The sequence below is a fragment of the Canis lupus genome, chromosome 13 (genome assembly GCF_003254725.2).
Source record: "Canis lupus dingo isolate Sandy chromosome 13, ASM325472v2, whole genome shotgun sequence".
In the NCBI taxonomy this organism is placed as follows: domain Eukaryota; kingdom Metazoa; phylum Chordata; class Mammalia; order Carnivora; family Canidae; genus Canis; species Canis lupus.
Genome location: NC_064255.1, coordinates 18,842,278 through 18,861,723, shown reverse-complemented (window position 1 = coordinate 18,861,723; position 19,446 = coordinate 18,842,278). Strand labels below are relative to the sequence as shown.

Genomic DNA, 19,446 nt, shown 5'->3' with positions numbered 1-19,446 from the left:
GATAATCAATACAAGCTCATGAAGAAATGCATTTTTAAGACAATCTTGCGGTATAACTAATTTAGTCCTAGATTTCTTTGGAATAAATATAACTCTGTGTATAATTCAGGTAAGAAAATGTGGTTTTAATTAAGAGAACACTTATGCTTACTCCATGATAACAGGCTCTTTAAATCTTTGTCCTCTGAAACTTATAAATGTTAAGATAAAATTAAAACTCTTGTTAACAAACAAGGCTAAGATAGAAGTGGTGAGAACAGGTGCTGGTTTAATATTGGAGACATAGGAATTTGATTTGTTGGCACGTGATATAGGATGTAGTATTTGTTTCCAGAAACTTCTGACTTGCAAAGAAAAAAAAGAGGAGTGGAAGTGAAAAAAAATGAATTATCTTTCTGAAACTTCAGAATTTAGGACTATGAGATTAAGATTTACCTAAGATAGGGAAAATATAAAAGAGAGGAGGTGCTTTGAAGAACTTATAGGATTGACTTGCACCCAGTTTTTTTCTTTTGGCATAAGGAAAGGTAAGTTTTAATAGCGTACCTTGACTTAACTAATAGAACCAAAGTGAAAGAGTTTCCTTTTACAATACACTGCGCCATCAGCAGTGTGGGAATTCTTATAAAGGAGCTCCTTGTACAGACCGAGGAGGCTTAACTGACCAGGTCTTAAGTAATGAGTTGGTTAATTTCCTGGAAATTGGAGCTGCTGATGGTTTTATAAATAAAAATTACATATTAAGTAATGGGTACTGTAGGGGGCAATATTTTCTTGACTTTCTCTGACATCTCAGCCTGTTTGTCTGCCTTCCTGTGAATTTTGTATTTCTCTGTAGTTTTTGACCTGACTAGTCTAAAACACTATCACCTGTCTCTGCTGAGCCAGCATGGATTGTTATTAACCAAGCTATGATACAGAAACCGATGGAATACTAGGTCTTCCTTGCATCAAGTAAGTTGCTTTTGAGTCATGCCAGAAGGTTGAAAGAATAATATTAGAGGTTGTTTAATGAGTCAAAGTGGGGTGTGGTTGGGGTGAAAGTGAGAAAAATAGATCATAAAAATTGCACCCCCAGGGAGCCAAATGGACAAAATGAGTTGTCTTCTGTTGAGGAGGGAGAAGAGAGGAGATCACTGGGCTGGAGAATCCTGTTTTTATTGGTAACAAATGCTATCTTCAAAGACCTCTTTTTCTTGTTCCAGACAAGTATAATTCCCATTAACACTGACTGTAACTGCATATACTGGAAGGGGGCTTGGATCCTTAGTATGACCATTGGGGCAAGCTAGCAGCTTGAGAGCCCACTGCTGGTTCCAGGAACTTCTTTTCTGTTTCATGTTAATATATTACATCAGCCAAAATTGATATTAAGAGCTGTTTTCTTACTGAATGTGTAAAATCAAGTCATTCATTATTTTCAATGTTGACTTTTTTTGGAAAACAGTTATGAAAGTCCTAGAGTGGCAACCTGGATCCATATAACTTGCTGTGTGGCCTTGGGCAAGTCACTTATGACATCTGTTTCCTTAGCTGTATAATGAGAAGCAGGCCTAGATATTTTCTAATTTTCCCTCTGGATTAAAAAAAAAAAAAAGCTCATGATTCCCTCCATTCTGTTCGTTGACTTCTGAATTTGTGTGCACTCTATTGGAGATCTTGAAAAGTATAGAACAAGGACGCCTGGGTGGCTCAGCGGTTGAGCACCTGCCTTCGGCTTGGGCAGTGATCCCGGGATCCGGGATTGAGTCCTGCATCAGGCTCCCTGTGAGGAGCCTGCTTTTCCAAACTCTGCCTATGACTCTGCCTCTCTCTCAGTCTGTGTCTCTCATGAATAAATAAATATATCTTTAAAAAAAGTATAGAACAGATTTATTAATCCTTAAGTATATTTTGTGTATGATTATCTTCATGTGTTATAAGAAGCAGCCATAAGAACTAATGAGTCTATGTTACTTCTGTAAGAATAATACGATCTATATTATAATGTCTAAATCTAACTGATCTTAAATATAGTATAAAATATTTGCTTCTTGAATTACTTAATTAAATCATTTAATATTCTAGGCCTTTATGATATCTTCTAAAATAATTTTTTTAGTGAAAATTCTACCTTTATGAAGCTTAGTTAGGATACAATGCCAGTTAAGTCTGAGTTTTAGGATTTTGGCATGCTTGAACACTTTTTATTTTTAATTTTTCTGTTGCTGTAGTTTACTGGCTTCTTAGGCACCAGTGATTGATTTTCCTGCGTAAAGACCAGAAATTAGAAACTGGGTGAGAGCATAGTGCAGAGAGTTTAAGCATTTTCATCTTTGTAAATGTTATATGTGCTTAGAAAGGGTCTCCCTCAAATAACACATGTGGATGGTTATTCTGTAAGTGAGGCTTTCACATCAGAAAACATTGGGCGAAATTTTATGTATGTATTAGGTAGAGATACTAAGAGGAAAGGCAGCCATACCTATTTTCAACAATGCTTACATGTTCCAGAGAAATCCTGGGAAGCGGAGTGCTTCAAGCCTATTTCACCAAATGGAACACAAAGGGTATTAATACGTGGTTAGCTTTAGACTGACCAGAGCAAGACGTCCCATTCAAAAGCGTGCACTTTCTTGCTTAGTAAATGTAGTTCCTCAGAGTCCTCAGCAATAGGTGAGAATGTTCTACACAGGGGCAGCCCCTCACTGCTGTACTATGGACTGGGGTGTTAGTTTCAAGGCTGTGGCAGTGCAAACAAACTGTTATAATTAACTAACTAGCACACTTGCTCACTGGATTTATTGTTAGGACCTAGTGATATATTGGAAATAATGGTAGAATAGGATTTGTCCTACCAGATGATAAGAGATCTATGGACTTATTAGAAGATATGAAATGAGTGTAGCTAATTATAATTCTATATGTAATATAAAATGGGCAGTCAGATGCATGGGATGGCTAGAATAAATTTTCAAAGAAAATGTGAATAATACGTGCACATCAGTTTGGCATCTTTGTTGCATACATCTGGTGTAGCCAGCTTGATTTACCTTTAAGACTGCAAGAGATTTTATGTGTATACAGGTGTGTGTGCACTCACGTACATGTGCACATGTGTATGTTTGTGGTGTGACAGTAGAGTCGATTTTACTGAAGTTTGTGATAGCTACCCTTTCGGTCTCCAGATGGAGGTGGGATATCCTCTGAAATATAAGCAACTTAATAGTTGGAAGACACAGGGAAATTTGTAAGCTTGTGAATATCTGGCTAATAGAGACTCAAAAGCCCTGTCCAACTCATCATCATTTTTAATGGTACCAAAGTTTAAAAATATGTGAATGTGCATGAAATTCATGGTTAAATGTGAAAGGAAGTGTCTCTCACCCTTTATGAGTGAAGTGATTCTTTGTGAATCACAGGGAAAATAACAATGGTAAGAGGAACGAGAAGGTTTGTGTTCATCTGATAAGTTTGGGGATCTCATTCTACAGTGAAGAACTGTCTTGATGATGGTAGCATGTAGGAAACTGCAAAGCTGACAAATTCAGCAGCCATGACTCTGAGGAAAACTCTGTCATGACTAAGATGTTATGGGACTTGATGTTAAATATAATGTAGAGTCAGGAGTGTTTGTTTCTTTATTTATTTAGAGAGAAGGTGGGGGAGGAGCACAGGGGGAGGGAGAGAGAACACCTTAAGCGGGCTCTAGCATGGAAATCTCAGTCCTCAATAGAGATCCACATAGGGTCTCAAACTAAAAAAACCTTTCCAAATCATGTCTTCATCAAATTCATAGCCTATGTACAAAATTTGCAAAACCCTTTGTGAATGAAAATAGTATCGTATTTGTATTCAGATATTCTAAAATTTTAGCCAGGCCCTTGCTAGCTCAGATTAGGCTGAAGGTTCTGATTTTCTAACCAGGAAGCCAGGGATGATGTTGTCTCTTTATTGGAAAAGGTTTTTGAAAACAAAATGCCATATTAAGGTTGATGATAATATAAGGTGTTAAGTATATGATGATATATTTAATTTTCTTCACTTATATTTGAAGGCCAGTATCTAAATTTTTACCTTTTCAAATTTCTAAAACCTGTGATTTTGATGACAACGCTTCATTGTTTGGGGGCAGATTTGCAAACCATACAGACATACTCTACTGACAACCATCAACTTGAGAGGTTTCAAAGTTGAATTAAGGTGTTTAATCTATTTTGTTTACATCTCATAGAAATCTATTTTCTCCTAGTTTACAAGATCTTTCTACATGAGAATGCTGTGGAATTTATGTGAATAAATTCTTTAAAAGCACAGATGTCTGAAAACTTCCCAGGTAGAGTTACTTATTGAAAAAGTTGTCCACGAAAGCTGGTCCAGAGTCTGACGAGGAGAAGAGAACGGTGATGCCACAGTAGTGGGTATTTATAGGAACTGATGTCTTTAGGAAGCAGAGATACTGACATGGAGGCCTGTATGTAAGTGCTGCTCACTATGGGATAAGATCCGTAGCATCAAGAACAAGTGGCCACTGCAGTACAAGGAAGTATGACCAGAAAGGATGAATCATATACTCCAGAAGAGGCATAAGACAGCATTAAATGCTAGAGTTGGTCAGCATCTTGAATGCCGTCCATGTCGACCGCCTCCTTTCCCTGTGGTTTATACTTCAGACAGGGCAGGGAGACACAGGAGAACCAGTTCTGTTTCAGCGCTCTTAAATGGGAGGCGGCATAACCACAGCCCACAACCCATTGCAAGGCTTTCCTCTCACTTTCAGGAAGCACTCGGGCTGAGGACCACAGAGAATGGGAGGAACAGATAGGGTGCCATATCTTGAACCTCGAACACAGGACCACCACGCAAAGCTTAGAAGAAAGAGTCTTCTAGTTTTAGGCAGCTAGTCAAAATGGCAGTTTTAGGCAGTTTTCAAACTTAAATACTGCTTCCCTCACTGAACATCATCCTTAAATCTGAAAATTTCTATTTTGCAGAGGGATTTAGAGGAAAATATGATTGGAATCAGGATAAAATCATGTTGAGGTAATGACTCTTGTCATGAATTTGGTTCCTTCCAATAGTCTATTAAATTATTGGTTGTTTCCCCCCATATAAATGGCACCAGAATTCTAGGACACTGCCTCTGTGTGTGTACGGTAAATGGAATGTTTTATTTTTTAATTTAATCTTTTAAAGATTTTATTTATTTAATTTATCAAGTGAGTGAGTGAATGGGGGGAGAGGGACACAGGGAGAGGGAAAGAGAGAATCTCAAGCAAACTCTGCACTGAATATGGAGCCCAGTAGGGGGCTTGATCTCACAACCCAAGATCATGACCTGAGTTGAAATCAAGAATCAGATATTCAACCGACTGAGCCACCTAGGCACCCTGACAGAATGTTTCAGAAATAAGATTTTACTTAACTAAGTCAGAATAATTTCACTTGTTTCCATCAGAATTATGAATTTGAGTGTTATAAATCATCACTGATCTTTAAATTACGAAATGCTTCTGTGAAAAATAAGGAATGTATAGCACTGTTTTGTGCCTATCATATATGTACATATATACATGTTTTAAAATTTGAAGTCCCTATTTTGATGCAACGTGTGTCTGTATGGACTGTAACATTTATTTTTTAAGATTCTGGAACTGAGTTGCATCTTTAAGTAAAATAACATTATTTAAATATGCAATTAAGAAGGCAGCAGTAAAATTTGAATCGCATTAAAGTATTCGCAAATGCCTCCTATGAAATTCTAAACCTTCATCCTTATCACACATTTTGACTTGATCCTTTGGAGGTGTTCGTTTTTGTCTTTTTGTCTTCCTTGTTGGTTCTGAGCTTTTGTGGAAGTCTCAGCAATTATGAGACACCACAGGTTCACTGATCCTGCAGTTTTTATCACACCACTCAATAAATTGTAGAACCCGAGTGCTCAGATGGATGTTCTCTTGATTTAGGTCAGGTAAAGGAAACTTTACAGATTTTAGAATTTAGACCTATAATAAGTCAGAGAATCTTTCCATATTTAACCATGGAACCAGGTTAAAATTCTCCAATAAAAAGCAAAGACCTAAAATCTGTCCTTAGGCTGGTGTCAGGGGAAGAACATGAAACATGGGCATGGGATGAAAAAGCCAGACGTGGAGGATGAATTGCAGAACTCTGGAAGCCTAGAGGCTGGAGCTTGTTATGGAAGATGGCAGAGTGGGATAGGCCCTGGAAAGGCAAAGTGAATGTGACTTGACTCTATCACCTGATTTGATTAAAAGAGGTGCAGATGTTCAAATTCTTGAGATTATTGGGTTGGAAGAACTACATGGACCAGTTCATCTTCCCGTTTCTGTTGCTGCCTTTGTCAGCTGAGTCCATGCCACCCAGGAATGAATTTAGCATATGTGTCCCTAATCCATACCAGCTCTGGGAATTTACTCTTACTTGCAAGCTGTTAGTAAACCTTGAGTCCAACACTTTTTATGATCTGTGTCTTGCTTTGCATGATGATTGTAAGGACAACTCTTCCTTAACAAAGCTGTCTTCTGTTTAAAGTTTGGCGAAGAAGATTATTATTGAGGGAAAGCTATTGAGAGAAATTCAATTATTTTTGAGAACAAAGTGGGGAATACACTCCGAGAATAATCAATGCTGTAAGGATGTAGTAAAAATCATGTGGTTAGCGTGGTGGAGAAAGGCTTAAAATGGCTAAAAATCCACACAGATGTTTAGAAAGTAGAGAGAAAAATAGGGAAGAGATTGTGATGAGGGAAGAGCAAAGGGCATGACTAGAAGAATATTTTAAGTGCAAACAATGTGCCTTTGGACCTCTTCACATTATCTCAGCGATAAACCTAGCTGGGCATATTTATGTATGTAGCTCCTGGGAATGAATTCTGTGCAGAATTCATTATACGGCTACTGATTCTAAGAAGTACCCCTAAAAAAGGGAATAATTCAATTTTAAGCATCTTTCTTATCTTTGTTTTTACTGTAGGGCTTTCTCTATTTTTGCTTTTTGACATCTCAAGCCTTCCTCCCCCCATAGTTCCTTATGGCCCAGCATGCACTGTTGATAGGTTGGCCAAAGTCAATAGAAAAATGTGGTTTTTGAACCAGAGGTAAGGCACTGCATTGGAAACCTGACATTATTTCCTAAACTGAGCTGGTGTGGTTTGTATGTATTTCAACATCCCAGAATCAACCATGCACAAGCGTTTCACATCTCATGGTCTAGTGAATCTGTTTGCTTTACTTGAACTGATCTGATGCCATAAAGACTAGGATTGGGTGACTCTGACTTTTAAAAGGACAAAGGACTAAGGGATGAACGGGATATTCAGAGAAATGGCTTCAGTGAACCTGGAAATGTTATTTAACATCTGTTCTCTGCCTGCTTCTTATGTTTGTTGCTTGTTTTTAAAAGCAATGCATGCCAATTTTATAAAAATTAAAAATTCATAAACATAAATAAGGAAACAATATTATATATAACATATCATAAGTAACATTTGTTATTTATATATAATATATATATATCTACTGTATACATATATATACACACGGGGCTATAAACATGTATATATGAGAGAGATAGAAGTAAGCAAACAAAAGACATTTGGAAAATACTAGAAGTTTCAAACTACAGAAAGGTAAAAAAAATTCTTCTGCTTTTCTCTTTCTCAGTCATTTTGCTCAAATGTAATTCCTGTAAAGAGTTTCTTGTGGGGAGGGTGGGGGGAGGAAGGTTATTGACACCTGTACATTTTCTCAATGCCCTCCCCAACTCTTCTCTGGCTCTGTTGTTATTTTTATACTTCCTTATATCCTTATTGCTCCCTTTACCTCTATTTTTGACACAAAATATAATGTATAATATTTAATACTATAACACTGTTCTGTGCTTTGCTCTTTAAAAAAACGTATTTCTGTATTTTATAGATCTTTCCATATTAGCCTACACAGATTCCCTCATTCTTTTTAAGGACTGGGCAATATTCCATTTATGGATATGGTGATTGTTGTACATGTATCTTGGCAAATTTTTGCAAATATATATGAGAGATGAATTCCTAGTCATGGGATTTCTGGGTGAAAGATTCATATGCATTTCCAAATTGAGTTCTATTTTACAAAAATTTTCATTCCTAGCAATAGGTATGACACTGCTTACACTTGCCATTCATTAGAAATTAATTATTTTGTAACTTAGGATGAAGATACTGCTTGGTTTTTGCCAGCCAGCTGAGTTATTCCAGAACTCCTTACTAATTAATCCTTCTTTCACCTCCTGATTAATCTATCTTTCTTTCTTCTTTCTTTGATTGCTTTCATTATAAATAAATTCTCAGATATTTGTCCCTATTTCCCATCCCCACTGCTAGCACTAATCTACTATTTGCTGGTACAACCCAGCCAACCTGGGTGGCTCAGCGGTTTGGCGCCTGCCTTTGGCCCAGGGCGCGATCCTGGAGTCCCGGGATCGAGTCCCACATCAGGGTCCCGGCATGGAGCCTGCTTCTCCCTCTGCCTGTGTCTCTGCCTCTCTCTCTCTCTGTGTCTATCATAAATAAATAAATAAATCTTTAAAAAAAAAAAAAACAAAAACTCCAGAATATATTTTACTCTCTAGTCTTCCCCAAATTACTCTTCCTTTTCAGTGTTTTTCATTTCATATATTCATTTTTAAAATAAACATTTAATATCCTCTCCAGTTTAAAAAACTCCTCTTTATATTTTTATTGTGGTTGCATTGAATCTTTAGGTTTATTTAGGAAGAACTGATGTATTTATAATGTTAATTATTTTTATCTTCAAGATGGTGTATCTTTCCATTTAGTGGGATCTTTTGAAATATCTTTTTGTAGAGTTTCAATGTGCTCTTAAGGTAGCTCCTACATAAGTCTTAGGAAATTTATACCTAGATATTGTATCTTTTAGATACTATGATGAATGGAACTTGCATTTAATTTTTGAACGTAATTGCTTATATCTTACAAATATGTAGAAATTTTATTTCACTGATATTTTTTTCAAATTTTTAGTTGATTCTTTAGATTTCTAGATATATAGTCATATCATAGAAAATAGAGGATTTATTTTTGACAAGCTGAGATTGTGCTGTTTGTATTTGTGTTTGTGTGACTTTAGTTATAGGTGTAGATGTAATGGCTGGAAGAGATCTTACATATATTCAGACTGTTCTCAGACCATTTAGGTTCAAATCTCCTTACAAAAAGTTATGGATTTTCAAAGAGGGAAATGAACTCTTGGTTTTTAAATGCATACATCAATGTTCTCTTCCCTGTTGGCATCGTTAGCATCCATAGAGACCTAACCCTCACAGATGTGTCGTAATAATAATTGTAAACAGTAAAATAAAACCAACAGACAGCATTAGTGCACTTTCTGTGTCTGACAGATTGCTACGTGTTCTGCATGGATCATTTCCTTTAATGCTTGTTAAAATCTCCGGTTACTTTCATTAATCCCCCTGCTTTACAGATGAGGAAACTGGCACAGGAAGTTTAGTGACCTGCCAAGGGTCTGTAGCTAGCAGGTGATGGAGCCAGGCTGCTCCGCTAGAGCCTGACTGCATTACCACACTGTGCTCCTTCCCAGCGCCACCTCACCTCTCCACGATGACCTGACCCGTTTCCCACTCCCATTGCCATTGCCTCTTGTATCTTGCAGTGTTATCGGACTCCCCCTGGACCAACACCTCTGGATCATGCAAGGGCAGATGCTTTGAACTTCAAGAGGTTGGACCCCCTGACTGTCGTTGTGACAACCTGTGTAAGAGCTACAGCAGTTGTTGCCATGACTTTGATGAGCTTTGTTTGAAGACAGGTAGGTAACTTTTGACTCCTCTTGAGACTTTATGGGAATGCTTAATGGCCCTTGGCTATTATTTGCCCTGGCATTGCTGCCCTGCTTTGGCCAAGCCAAGCTGTTCGGGTTAGTTTTGTTTCTTGAATGGTTATCGATTCTGTTGCGTATATCCCATGTGACCATTGTTCCCAAACAAGGCTTACCCAAAGAAGGTTCTTGGCAACTGGAGTCATTATTTGCTGGTTTCAGAAGTATGTATGGCCAGGCTTGTGGGGTCTTTTTTTTCATCTTCATCATTTCTTTTTTTTTTAAGATTTTATTTATTTATTCATGAGAGACAGAGAGAGAGAGAGGCAGAGACATTAGACAGCAGGAGAAGCAGGCTCTCTGAGGGGAGCCTGATGCAGGATTTGATCCCAGGACCCTGGGATCATGACCCGGGCCAAAGGCAGATGCTCAACCAGTGAGCCACTCAGGTGCCCCATCTTCATCATTTTTGTCTTGCTGCCAATTCCCACATTCCCTGCTTAGGGCACATGGGCTGCAAGTGTGAATATTCTTGAGGGTTGGGGCTTTTCTGCTTTAATATTAATTTAAAATTTTTGCTTGCCTGCTCAGTTTACAGGCTTATGTTTTATTGCATCTTATTATATAGTAACCATTGGTCTACCCTGATGTCATTCTCCATTCTCTGTGCAGGTGGAAAGTTGTTAATGGAATTCTACTTAGAGCCACATGCTCAGGGTAGCTCTAAAATATTCCTTTACAGTCTTCCTGCCTTTCTTTCCATGTCTTCTATGCTGGAGCCATCAGTAGAATATACAGACTTCAGATGAATACACATGACTTGAGAAGAAGCATCTTTGTAGGCATTTTTCACCTTACCTGCTCTGTTTCCGGCTTGATAGATAGGACTCTGGAGATACCTCATAGGTTATCCAGAACACCTGTGGGCAACATCATAATTCAAACTCTGAGAAAGATGACTGTCATCCCTGTTCTTAAGATCACTAGATGCAGAGATTTGACAACTTCCTTGACAAGTTATTACTTGTTTTTGGGCTTTTATGGTTTAGAGGATTCTTTCAAAAATCTAACTCATATTATCATTGATACTAGCCTTATCTTTCTAATGATTCATTAGAAACAGAGACATTATTCTCCTTTACTAAAGAAATAGCCCTTGATTCATATGAAAACCGACACCAGCTCCTTTACTAGTTCTGGTTTGTTTGCTTTCCCCCTGCCCTGCAAACAAGAAGAGTTTTATTAGGCTGTTTTCTGTATAATACATTTTCCAAACATGTAGCCATTTTTTTTTTCTTATTACTTTCCTTTGGAACTTCTCCCAGGTTCCTTAGTTGTGGGTCTGCAAACTAAAATGCTGAGAACCTTGTAAACTGAACATATGGATGGAACAGATGTTCTAGTAGAGCTGTTTGGCTCTAAAACATGATTTCAGACCAGCAGCCTGTGATTGCTCGACATGCAGGACCTAACCGACTCTGTATTTCCTCTGTGCCATGAGCATCTGGCCTCTGACATGTAACCTCAGCTCTCTGGATTCCTGATCTTAGAGTTCCTTGCAAAGTTTAATAGTGGATGTCCTCACTTCAGCTTAGTTCTTTCTGAATGTAGTTCATTCCTCCCTTTCCAGATGTAATAAATATGGACAATAATAACATTTTTGAAGTAGTTTATTTTCCTGTGTACCAAGACAACATATGCCAAATGCGGAAGAATCAAATATCAAATAATAACAAAAGGTTAAAGGAGAAAACAAATCTCTGAGATCCTACTGTGATAACACAAGCCACTTTCTAGAGATAAGCACAATGTTTCAGTGTAGACCCTGACTACTCTATGTGTGTGTATATATGCCTGGTAGGGGGTGTGTCTATGCTTACATATCTCTTTAGACACCGTACTTTTGGTGCCTACATAGTCCTCCATTGACCAGATGCAAGCTGCTTCATTGAGTAACTGATCATCATTTAGATTTTCCCCAATTGTTGCTGTTATGAACAATGTATCAATGAATATTATTCATGCCTGTTCATATTTTTGTCTGTTTTCCTTAAGATAAATTCCTAGGACTGGGATTTTGAATCAGTGTAAAATTTTAAAATTCAAATATGTATTGTAAGATGAACAACTTCTCAAAAGCCTTTTGCCACTCCCTTTTCAACATATTCTCACTTTTAAAACATATATTCTCAATTAAAAAAATCTCTTTATCTAATCTGATAGGTAACTATTTTTTTATTCCATAAGGTTAAATGTTTTTTCTGTTTATTTCCATGTTTGCCCTCAAAATTATACAGCTCACTGACTCATACTTTGCTTGTGGTTCCCTCTGAACCATGGCTTTTTTTTTTTTTAATTTTCTTAAATATTTTATTTATTTATTTGAGAGAGAGAAGAAGAGAGGGCACAAGCAAAGTGGATGGAGAAGGAGCAAAGGGAGAGGGAGAACAGACTCCGCACTGAGCAGGAAGCTGGGGGCTCCATCCAGGGATCATGACCTGAGTAGATACTTAACCGATTGAGCCACCTAGGCACTCCTGAACCCTGGCTTTTTAAAATTCCATTCTTGCACAAAGCCAGTAGTTAGTTCCTCAATAATTTTAGATTGTTATTAGTGATGCTTTTTTGTAAACAAAGAGATTTTCTTATGGAACTAGGGCAGGAATGAAAGTATCTTGGTTAAGAGTGATCCTTGAATTGTGAAAAAAAATCAGTCAAAGTAACCTTGGATAATTGCTAATCATTGGGAATAGCGGGTCCTGAATAAAGGAATTCCAAGCATTTAATCTGTTTGGGGAGAGAAGGCAGAGGAAGTAGGGGATCTAAAAAAATCAGAGAATAGAATTTGGGTACAAAGGTAATTCTAGGGATGCCTGGGTGGCTCAGCGGTTGAGTGTCTGCCTTTAGCTCAGGGCATGATCCCGGGGTTCTGGGATCAAGTCCCACATCGGGCTCCCTGCATGGAGCCTGCTTCTCCCTCTGCCTGTGTCTCTGCCTCTCTCTCTGTGTGTCTCTCATGAATAAATAAACAAAATCTTTTTTTTTTTTAAAAAAAGGTAATTCGAAAAGAGTGGTAATTCTAAAACAGTAGTTCCATGGTTTTCTGGCATGGCAACTAATACCTCTTTATCCATTTACTCACTTAGCAAAGTGTCTGTTGGTAGAATATTACTAAGAAGCAACACTGCTTCCTAAAATCATTGCCTTCCACTTACAACATATTTTAAGAGATGAAGACCTCAAGTCTCATCTTAGTGCAGAAAGGGCTTTTGTGACCATTCCATGTCAAGTAGCATCCCCTTTCCACTCTTTCACTTTCTATCAATACTATCCTATTATTTCCTTCATAGCACGTAGCATGAGCCAAAATTCTCTTGTTTTTGCCGCTTTACTTGCTTATGGTCTGTCTTTCCCAATTGGAATATAAGCTCCACGAAGATGTCTTGTCTTGTCTTTCTTGCTCTTCATGACCTCCCCAGCACCTAGAACATGGAAAACTCAATAGAATATTTATTGAATAAGTGAATTAATTATGAAGTTTCTCAATATATCACTCCTAAATTTAAAGAGTCATATTTTATTTTCCTGGTAATTTGCAATTAGATTGAATGAATATTCATGGAACACCTAGCATGTGCCAGGCATGTCTCAGGCACTGGAGATGTAATGATGAAAAGAGAGGGATTTTTTTTTTTTTCCTGCCCTGGAGCTTACAAGCCAAAAAAAATACAGCACTCTCCTTAAAATGAAAGTATTAATTTTCTAAATATCTCCTGTTGATAAAGTTAAATCGTGAGCTCTCAATCCAGTATGCTCAGACAGAAATCTGTAACCATCTACCAGCCTCCTTGACAGTAGGGACTGACCTCTCACTGTAGGTAGGACCACATTTTGGTCAATGGTTGGAACTGTGAGTCTTTTTCATATGCCTTTAGACTCTACACATCTGTTTAGGACTTGAATCTTCAGTTGCAACTTATCACAGGTAGTTGTATCTATCATTTGTATTTAAATCAAGTTCATTAAGGTCAAGTAAAGCTACTCTGGGAATTAAAAGAGCCCAGCTGTCCTGACTATGCGTATGGTGATAGAAACTCCTATCACTTTACACAACCTTACATACCATACGTTTTACTGTTTTTTTTAGTACAGTTTACAAATGGTAAGGGTTCCATTTTTCCAAAGGAGCCCAATTATGTTTGGCTTCATACTCTGATTTGAAAAATTAGGAATTCAACCTATTTGTAAGTCCTCCAAATATCATCTAGGCCTCGGGCCAACTCTAATTTCACAACCAGATTAAATGATGTGGGATTTTAGCTCTTTTTGTTGGCAACGCTTGTAAGCAATTGTGGCCTCTTTCATTTGGTTTGTGAGAAGCAGTGAAAGTGTTTTATTGTGTCGATTTCAGCTGGCGGCTGGGAGTGTACTAAGGACAGATGCGGAGAAGTAAGAAATGAAGACAATGCTTGTCACTGCTCAGAGGACTGCTTGGCCAAGGGAGACTGCTGTACTAATTACCAAGTGGTTTGCAAAGGTACATGTTTCCGTGGGTTGGCTCGAGCTTTAAAAGAATAAAAACTGGAGATACTCCAAGGAATCTTGGATGTTGTGGATCTAACACCTTGGATATGGGTTTGGGAGGAGGGAAGCAGTTGTGTTTTTAAATTTCTCATGCTTCTTTCTTAGTTTTGCTTCCCCACATTTCACTGATCTGAAATAACAAGAAAATTACCCCAAATTCCATAATTTGGTAGAATCATAATAATGAAGAGATTTCTAAAGTTCCTGTCTTAGTCTTAGATCAGGTTTTCAAAAAGCAGAGCCTGAGATGGAATTCCATACATGGGGATGCTCTGCAGGAAAATCGTGTCAGGGAGCAAGGGTGGCCAGGGCAGGGGGTGGCCAGCAGGGACGTGGGTCTAGGGGAAGTCTCACCTTGGCCTGTCTTACTGCAGGCTCTGGAAGGTAAATTGCAGCGTTCTTACCCTTGAGGCAGGGGGGCATGTCTTTTGTAACCCACTGGATATAAGGTGTAAACTGAGGCACTGCAAGCAGCTTCAAGATAGGTAAAGAGGATCAAGGCACCCGTAACTCCTGTTATACCTCAAAGCTATACATGCATATCTGCCAACTTTGTATGATCCAGTGCAGAATATGATGGTTTTATTTTAACAGTAAATACCAGTCAGTGGACTGACAAAAATATAGAAGATGCAATTTCTGTCTTTAGGGAGTTGAAGTTACCATAGTACCAACTTATAGAGGTTAATGGAAAGAATTTTTATGTAAGCTTTGCAAGTTGCTTTATTGTCAGAATTAAATTCTTCTTCCTTGCTGTGATATGGAACATTTAAGAAGAGTTTCCGTTAAAAGATTTCAGGGGAAAAGCAAATCTGTCCTGTGGTTAGGATTCAGTTTGTGGTGGGAAGGTATTCCGTGAATCGTGAATTTGGAAAATTTCCCCTACCCAGACAATTATTGTAACTTTTGATAAAGCATACAATGGCTTGAGAATTTTATTCCTTTCTCTGTTTATCTCACTATGTAGTAAATGTAACAATAAGCCACAAAGGCTATTAGAAGAGAAAATACAAAAAAGCTCTAGGTGTCACCGGTCATTGAATCATTAAGCATTGGCTCTTGTTTAAAAATTCTAGTTGCAGGATTTTTGTGAGGCCCATGTGTGAGCCCTAGCTTACTAGATGTGTGGTAAAGCTTCCCCCTATTTAAGGAGCATAACCTACCCAGTTGTTGGGAGTCAGATTCCTGGTGACCAGAGATATTTCCAATGCTCTTAATACGGGGAACAGTTTCTCTAAAGTCTTGGTCACAGATTTTTCTTATGGTCAAGACACGTGATGTTTATTTGCCTTAAGACAACTTAAAGCAAATGCTTTTTGATATTTTTCATTTTTTCCTAAGGAAGTCCCATTTTTGTGTGGCTTTGTTGTTAAACCTGAGCTCTTTTCTGTTCTCCATTCTTGATGGGGTAACTCAGGAAAGCTCTCAGACCTTGGAGGAAGATAAAAGCAAAAGACAGCTTTGGTTTTTATTCTGATATTCATGGACAGTACACAGATCCACTGGCAAATCATCTCTCTCTTGCAATCTTCCATCTATCATCCCTGAGTATTCAAAGCCTTTTCCCCCACTAAAGGGAAGTTGTGCCATACTTTCTATGGCTTTGAGATGTTCGGTGGTGGAGAAAAGAATGTTCCATCTAATGACCAAACAGTTTATTTCTGGAGGGAAACAAACATGAAATTTTGTTCACTGACGCCACTGGTGTTTTTATCTACAAACCATTTAGACTCAGAAGGCTCGCATAAACACCACATGGGGCTATTAAATATTAGCTTTCCCATTATGTATGGGTGTACTTTAGTAAGCCAAACCAACAGTAGACTTTATTTCTGAGTTTCTGTTTAGATGGTGTCCCATAAGCAACAAGTATCCAACAGGACACGGGGCCTGGGGTTGTGGTCTTTAGGGCTCTGGTTGGCAATGACAGTTTGATTCACTAGTGAATTTATCCATTTCCCTTATAGGAGAGACACACTGGGTAGATGACAACTGTGAGGAAATAAAGACCCCAGAATGCCCCGCAGGGTAAGTCCATTCTCTAAATATGATGAAGTTTTACATAGTATCCAATAAAATATCACAGGATCTAGATGGGTAAATGGTGATAATGTAAAACTGAAATCCCCTTATATAGGTAAACTTACACTCAAGTACTTGTAAGTGATTAATCTGTCAAAAGCTAAAATGCACATCTTAAAGTAGTGAGGTTTTTTTTTTTAAGATTTTATTCATTTATTTGAGGGGGGAGGGGCAGAGGGACAGGGAGAGGCAGACCCTCTGCTGAGTGGGGAGCCAGACATGGGGCTCGATCCCAGGATCCTGGGATCATGACCTGAGCCGAAGGCAGACACTTAACTGACTGAGACATCCAGGTGCCCCAAAGCAGTGAATTTTAAAAAACTTTTCTCTTATTGGCTCTGCACATAAGGAGAGTGAATCTCCTCTATACTTCACCACAGCTGAAGATTTTACAAAGTGTATCTAAATATCACCAGAGAAGGAAAGAAACATTTCTGGCATTGATTTTTTTTTTTTCAGTGTTTTTTCCTGAAGGGCTGCTTTTGCCTTTTTGGGGGGGAGGAGGGGAGGACTATAGAACTTTTCAAAAATATCATCCAAGCTGGTAACTCCTACCAGATGCTGCAGGAACTTGACAAACTACTGAAACACTGCTTTGCTGGGGTGCAGCCAAACTAGAGTGACACCCCACGGCTCGAGTGTGACCGGCATAAGGCACTTATTACGCCTTCCAGGAAACTGCTGAAAATTCATGGACCCTTAAAGTGCCTGGCAGAAAATAAATTTTCAACAAGTGTGTTTTCATTAATGTATTTGCTCAAGTGGATTTTTGTTTTAGGCAGCACAGCCCAGAACACAAAATCCAAGTATTTCGATATTGTCTTTATTTTCATCTTCTTTTTTAGCTTAATGAGCCACTTCAACTTCTTTGGACTTTTCAAATGGAATGGCAGTAGTTTCTGACTGTTTAAAATGTGTTGGGTTGTTTTTGTGGAAAAAGCAGTCTAGCAGTAGGAAGCCCTGTTAAGTGATAATAGTAGCAACAATAATGATCTCTTATAGAGTATTATATTCTAAGTGCTTTATCTGTGACTAATTTGAAATATGCTTTATTATGTGGCTTCAAATAAACTGAAGCCTGTGCTTGCTGAATTATCTTCAAACTATCAGAAAAATTTTGCACATACTTTAGTATTCTCAAATCTATTATATCCTTAGAATTAATTATATCCTTAGAATATAACAAAGGACCTATTTCATCAGATCCTGCCCTAGTTAGATGGATCATTGATCCATTGGTCCTTTATTGATGAACTTTTTAAAGATCTTTGTCGATTTTAATTATTTTTAAAGTTATTTTATGATTAAACCTAAAAGAATCCTGTTATAAGTTTTAGTTCTAGTGATAGGAGTGCCACTGCTATGAATTTCATATTCATTGATTTCATTCATCCATTCACTCATGTGTTTGATAAGTGTTTATGGAAGCCCTATTATGAGTCCACAAGATAGAAAGATGAATAAGGCATAAACTGTGCAACGAAATAGTGTAACACACACACATATACGTATGGCAAAATAGGTATGAATTAATATCTTAAAGGAATTCATTGGATCCCTGGGTGCGCAGCGGTTTAGCGCTTGCCTTTGGCCCAGGGTGCGATCCTGGAGACCCGGGATCGAATCCCACGTCGGGCTCCCGGTGCATGGAGCCTGCTTCTCCCTCTGCCTGTGTCTCTGCCTCTCTCTCTCTCTCTCTGTGACTATCATAAATAAATAAAAAAAAAAAAAAAAGGAATTCAGAAGTGTGAGCAGCTAACATTATAGAAGAGGAAACCTTGAGCTGGGTTTTAAGGCATGAATAGGAGTTTTCCAGGTAACAAATGGGAACATATTTCAGGCAAGTAGAACCACTTCATATGCTGTGAAAAACCTTGTTTGCAGTGTGAGAGGGAGCAGTGGATAAAGTACATCAGGGGAAATCTGGAGTCCAATCCCTTCCTGGGCCATTTTATGACCTTGGTCATTTAACTCTGGACTTTGGTTGTGACAAATGCTATGTGGCTGGCTGCCCAGGCTTGTACCAGTATCCTCACTTGAAGTTTCATCTTGGAAATTCCTGGTCCCAGTTGTGGAGAATGACAAGGCATAATGGAAACTTTGTGGCAGTAAGTTTTTTTCTAAAGCTTAATATGTTACTGTTTAAGGTTTGTTCGCCCTCCATTAATCATCTTCTCTGTGGATGGTTTCCGTGCATCATACATGAAGAAAGGCAGCAAGGTCATGCCTAACATTGAAAAGCTGAGTAAGTCATTTTCATACTGTATTCTCATCAGTATCCATGATCTGCACAGCTCATGCTCAGTTATGAGCTTTGAGAGCTATGGACAGGTGGCTTTAAGTGCATTCTATTATTATTATTTTTTTTGCATTCTATTATTTGAAAGACCGAAGTGAACACAAGTCTTTGATAGTTTATAAAGTGGATTCCCATATGTGAAGGGACTCCTGTTGGTTCTTTTGCTCTAATGCTTGAAATTCTGTTTTTAGGGTCTTGCGGCACACACTCTCCCTACATGAGACCCGTGTACCCAACAAAAACCTTCCCTAATTTATACACTTTGGCCACTGTAAGTATTTTTTTCAAATGATGTAGATTCAAAGGGTGTGGATGTAGATTTCATCCTGAAATGACTTACAGAGAGATTAGAAAAAAAAAAACACGTTTCTTAGTGTTCAAAGAAAATTTGTCTGTTTTCTATCTTGTCTGCATGAGTTGTTCACAGTAAACGTCTTTTACTGAACTTTGTGGGGGACTGAACTTTACTGTAACTTCAAAATGGAAAACTTTTTCAGGTGCAATTCTGTTTGAACACATACATTAAACCTCTCTCAGACACCTCAGGGTCTGTTGCTTATTTTCTAAGTTTTCAAATAAAAATATTGACTTCAGGGCTGCTTTGTTGTAGTTTTTAGGTACTCCCAATTCTACATTGCTTTCTT

The 19,446-nt window shown here is 38.1% G+C and overlaps 1 protein-coding gene across 10 annotated transcripts in view; it reads left to right on the top strand.

The window, feature by feature from the left end:
• ENPP2 (ectonucleotide pyrophosphatase/phosphodiesterase 2) overlaps positions 1 to 19,446 on the top strand; it is a 111,357-nt gene that overhangs the window by 31,092 nt on the left and 60,819 nt on the right. For all 10 annotated transcript variants that reach the window (XM_035718476.2, XM_035718410.2, XM_035718261.1 and 7 more), the window contains 5 exons: positions 9,673 to 9,828; positions 14,249 to 14,374; positions 16,389 to 16,449; positions 18,651 to 18,748; positions 18,994 to 19,073. In XM_035718476.2, coding sequence (XP_035574369.1) covers positions 9,673 to 9,828; positions 14,249 to 14,374; positions 16,389 to 16,449; positions 18,651 to 18,748; positions 18,994 to 19,073 — 521 coding nt within the window. The remainder of the gene's footprint in view (positions 1 to 9,672; positions 9,829 to 14,248; positions 14,375 to 16,388; positions 16,450 to 18,650; positions 18,749 to 18,993; positions 19,074 to 19,446) is intronic.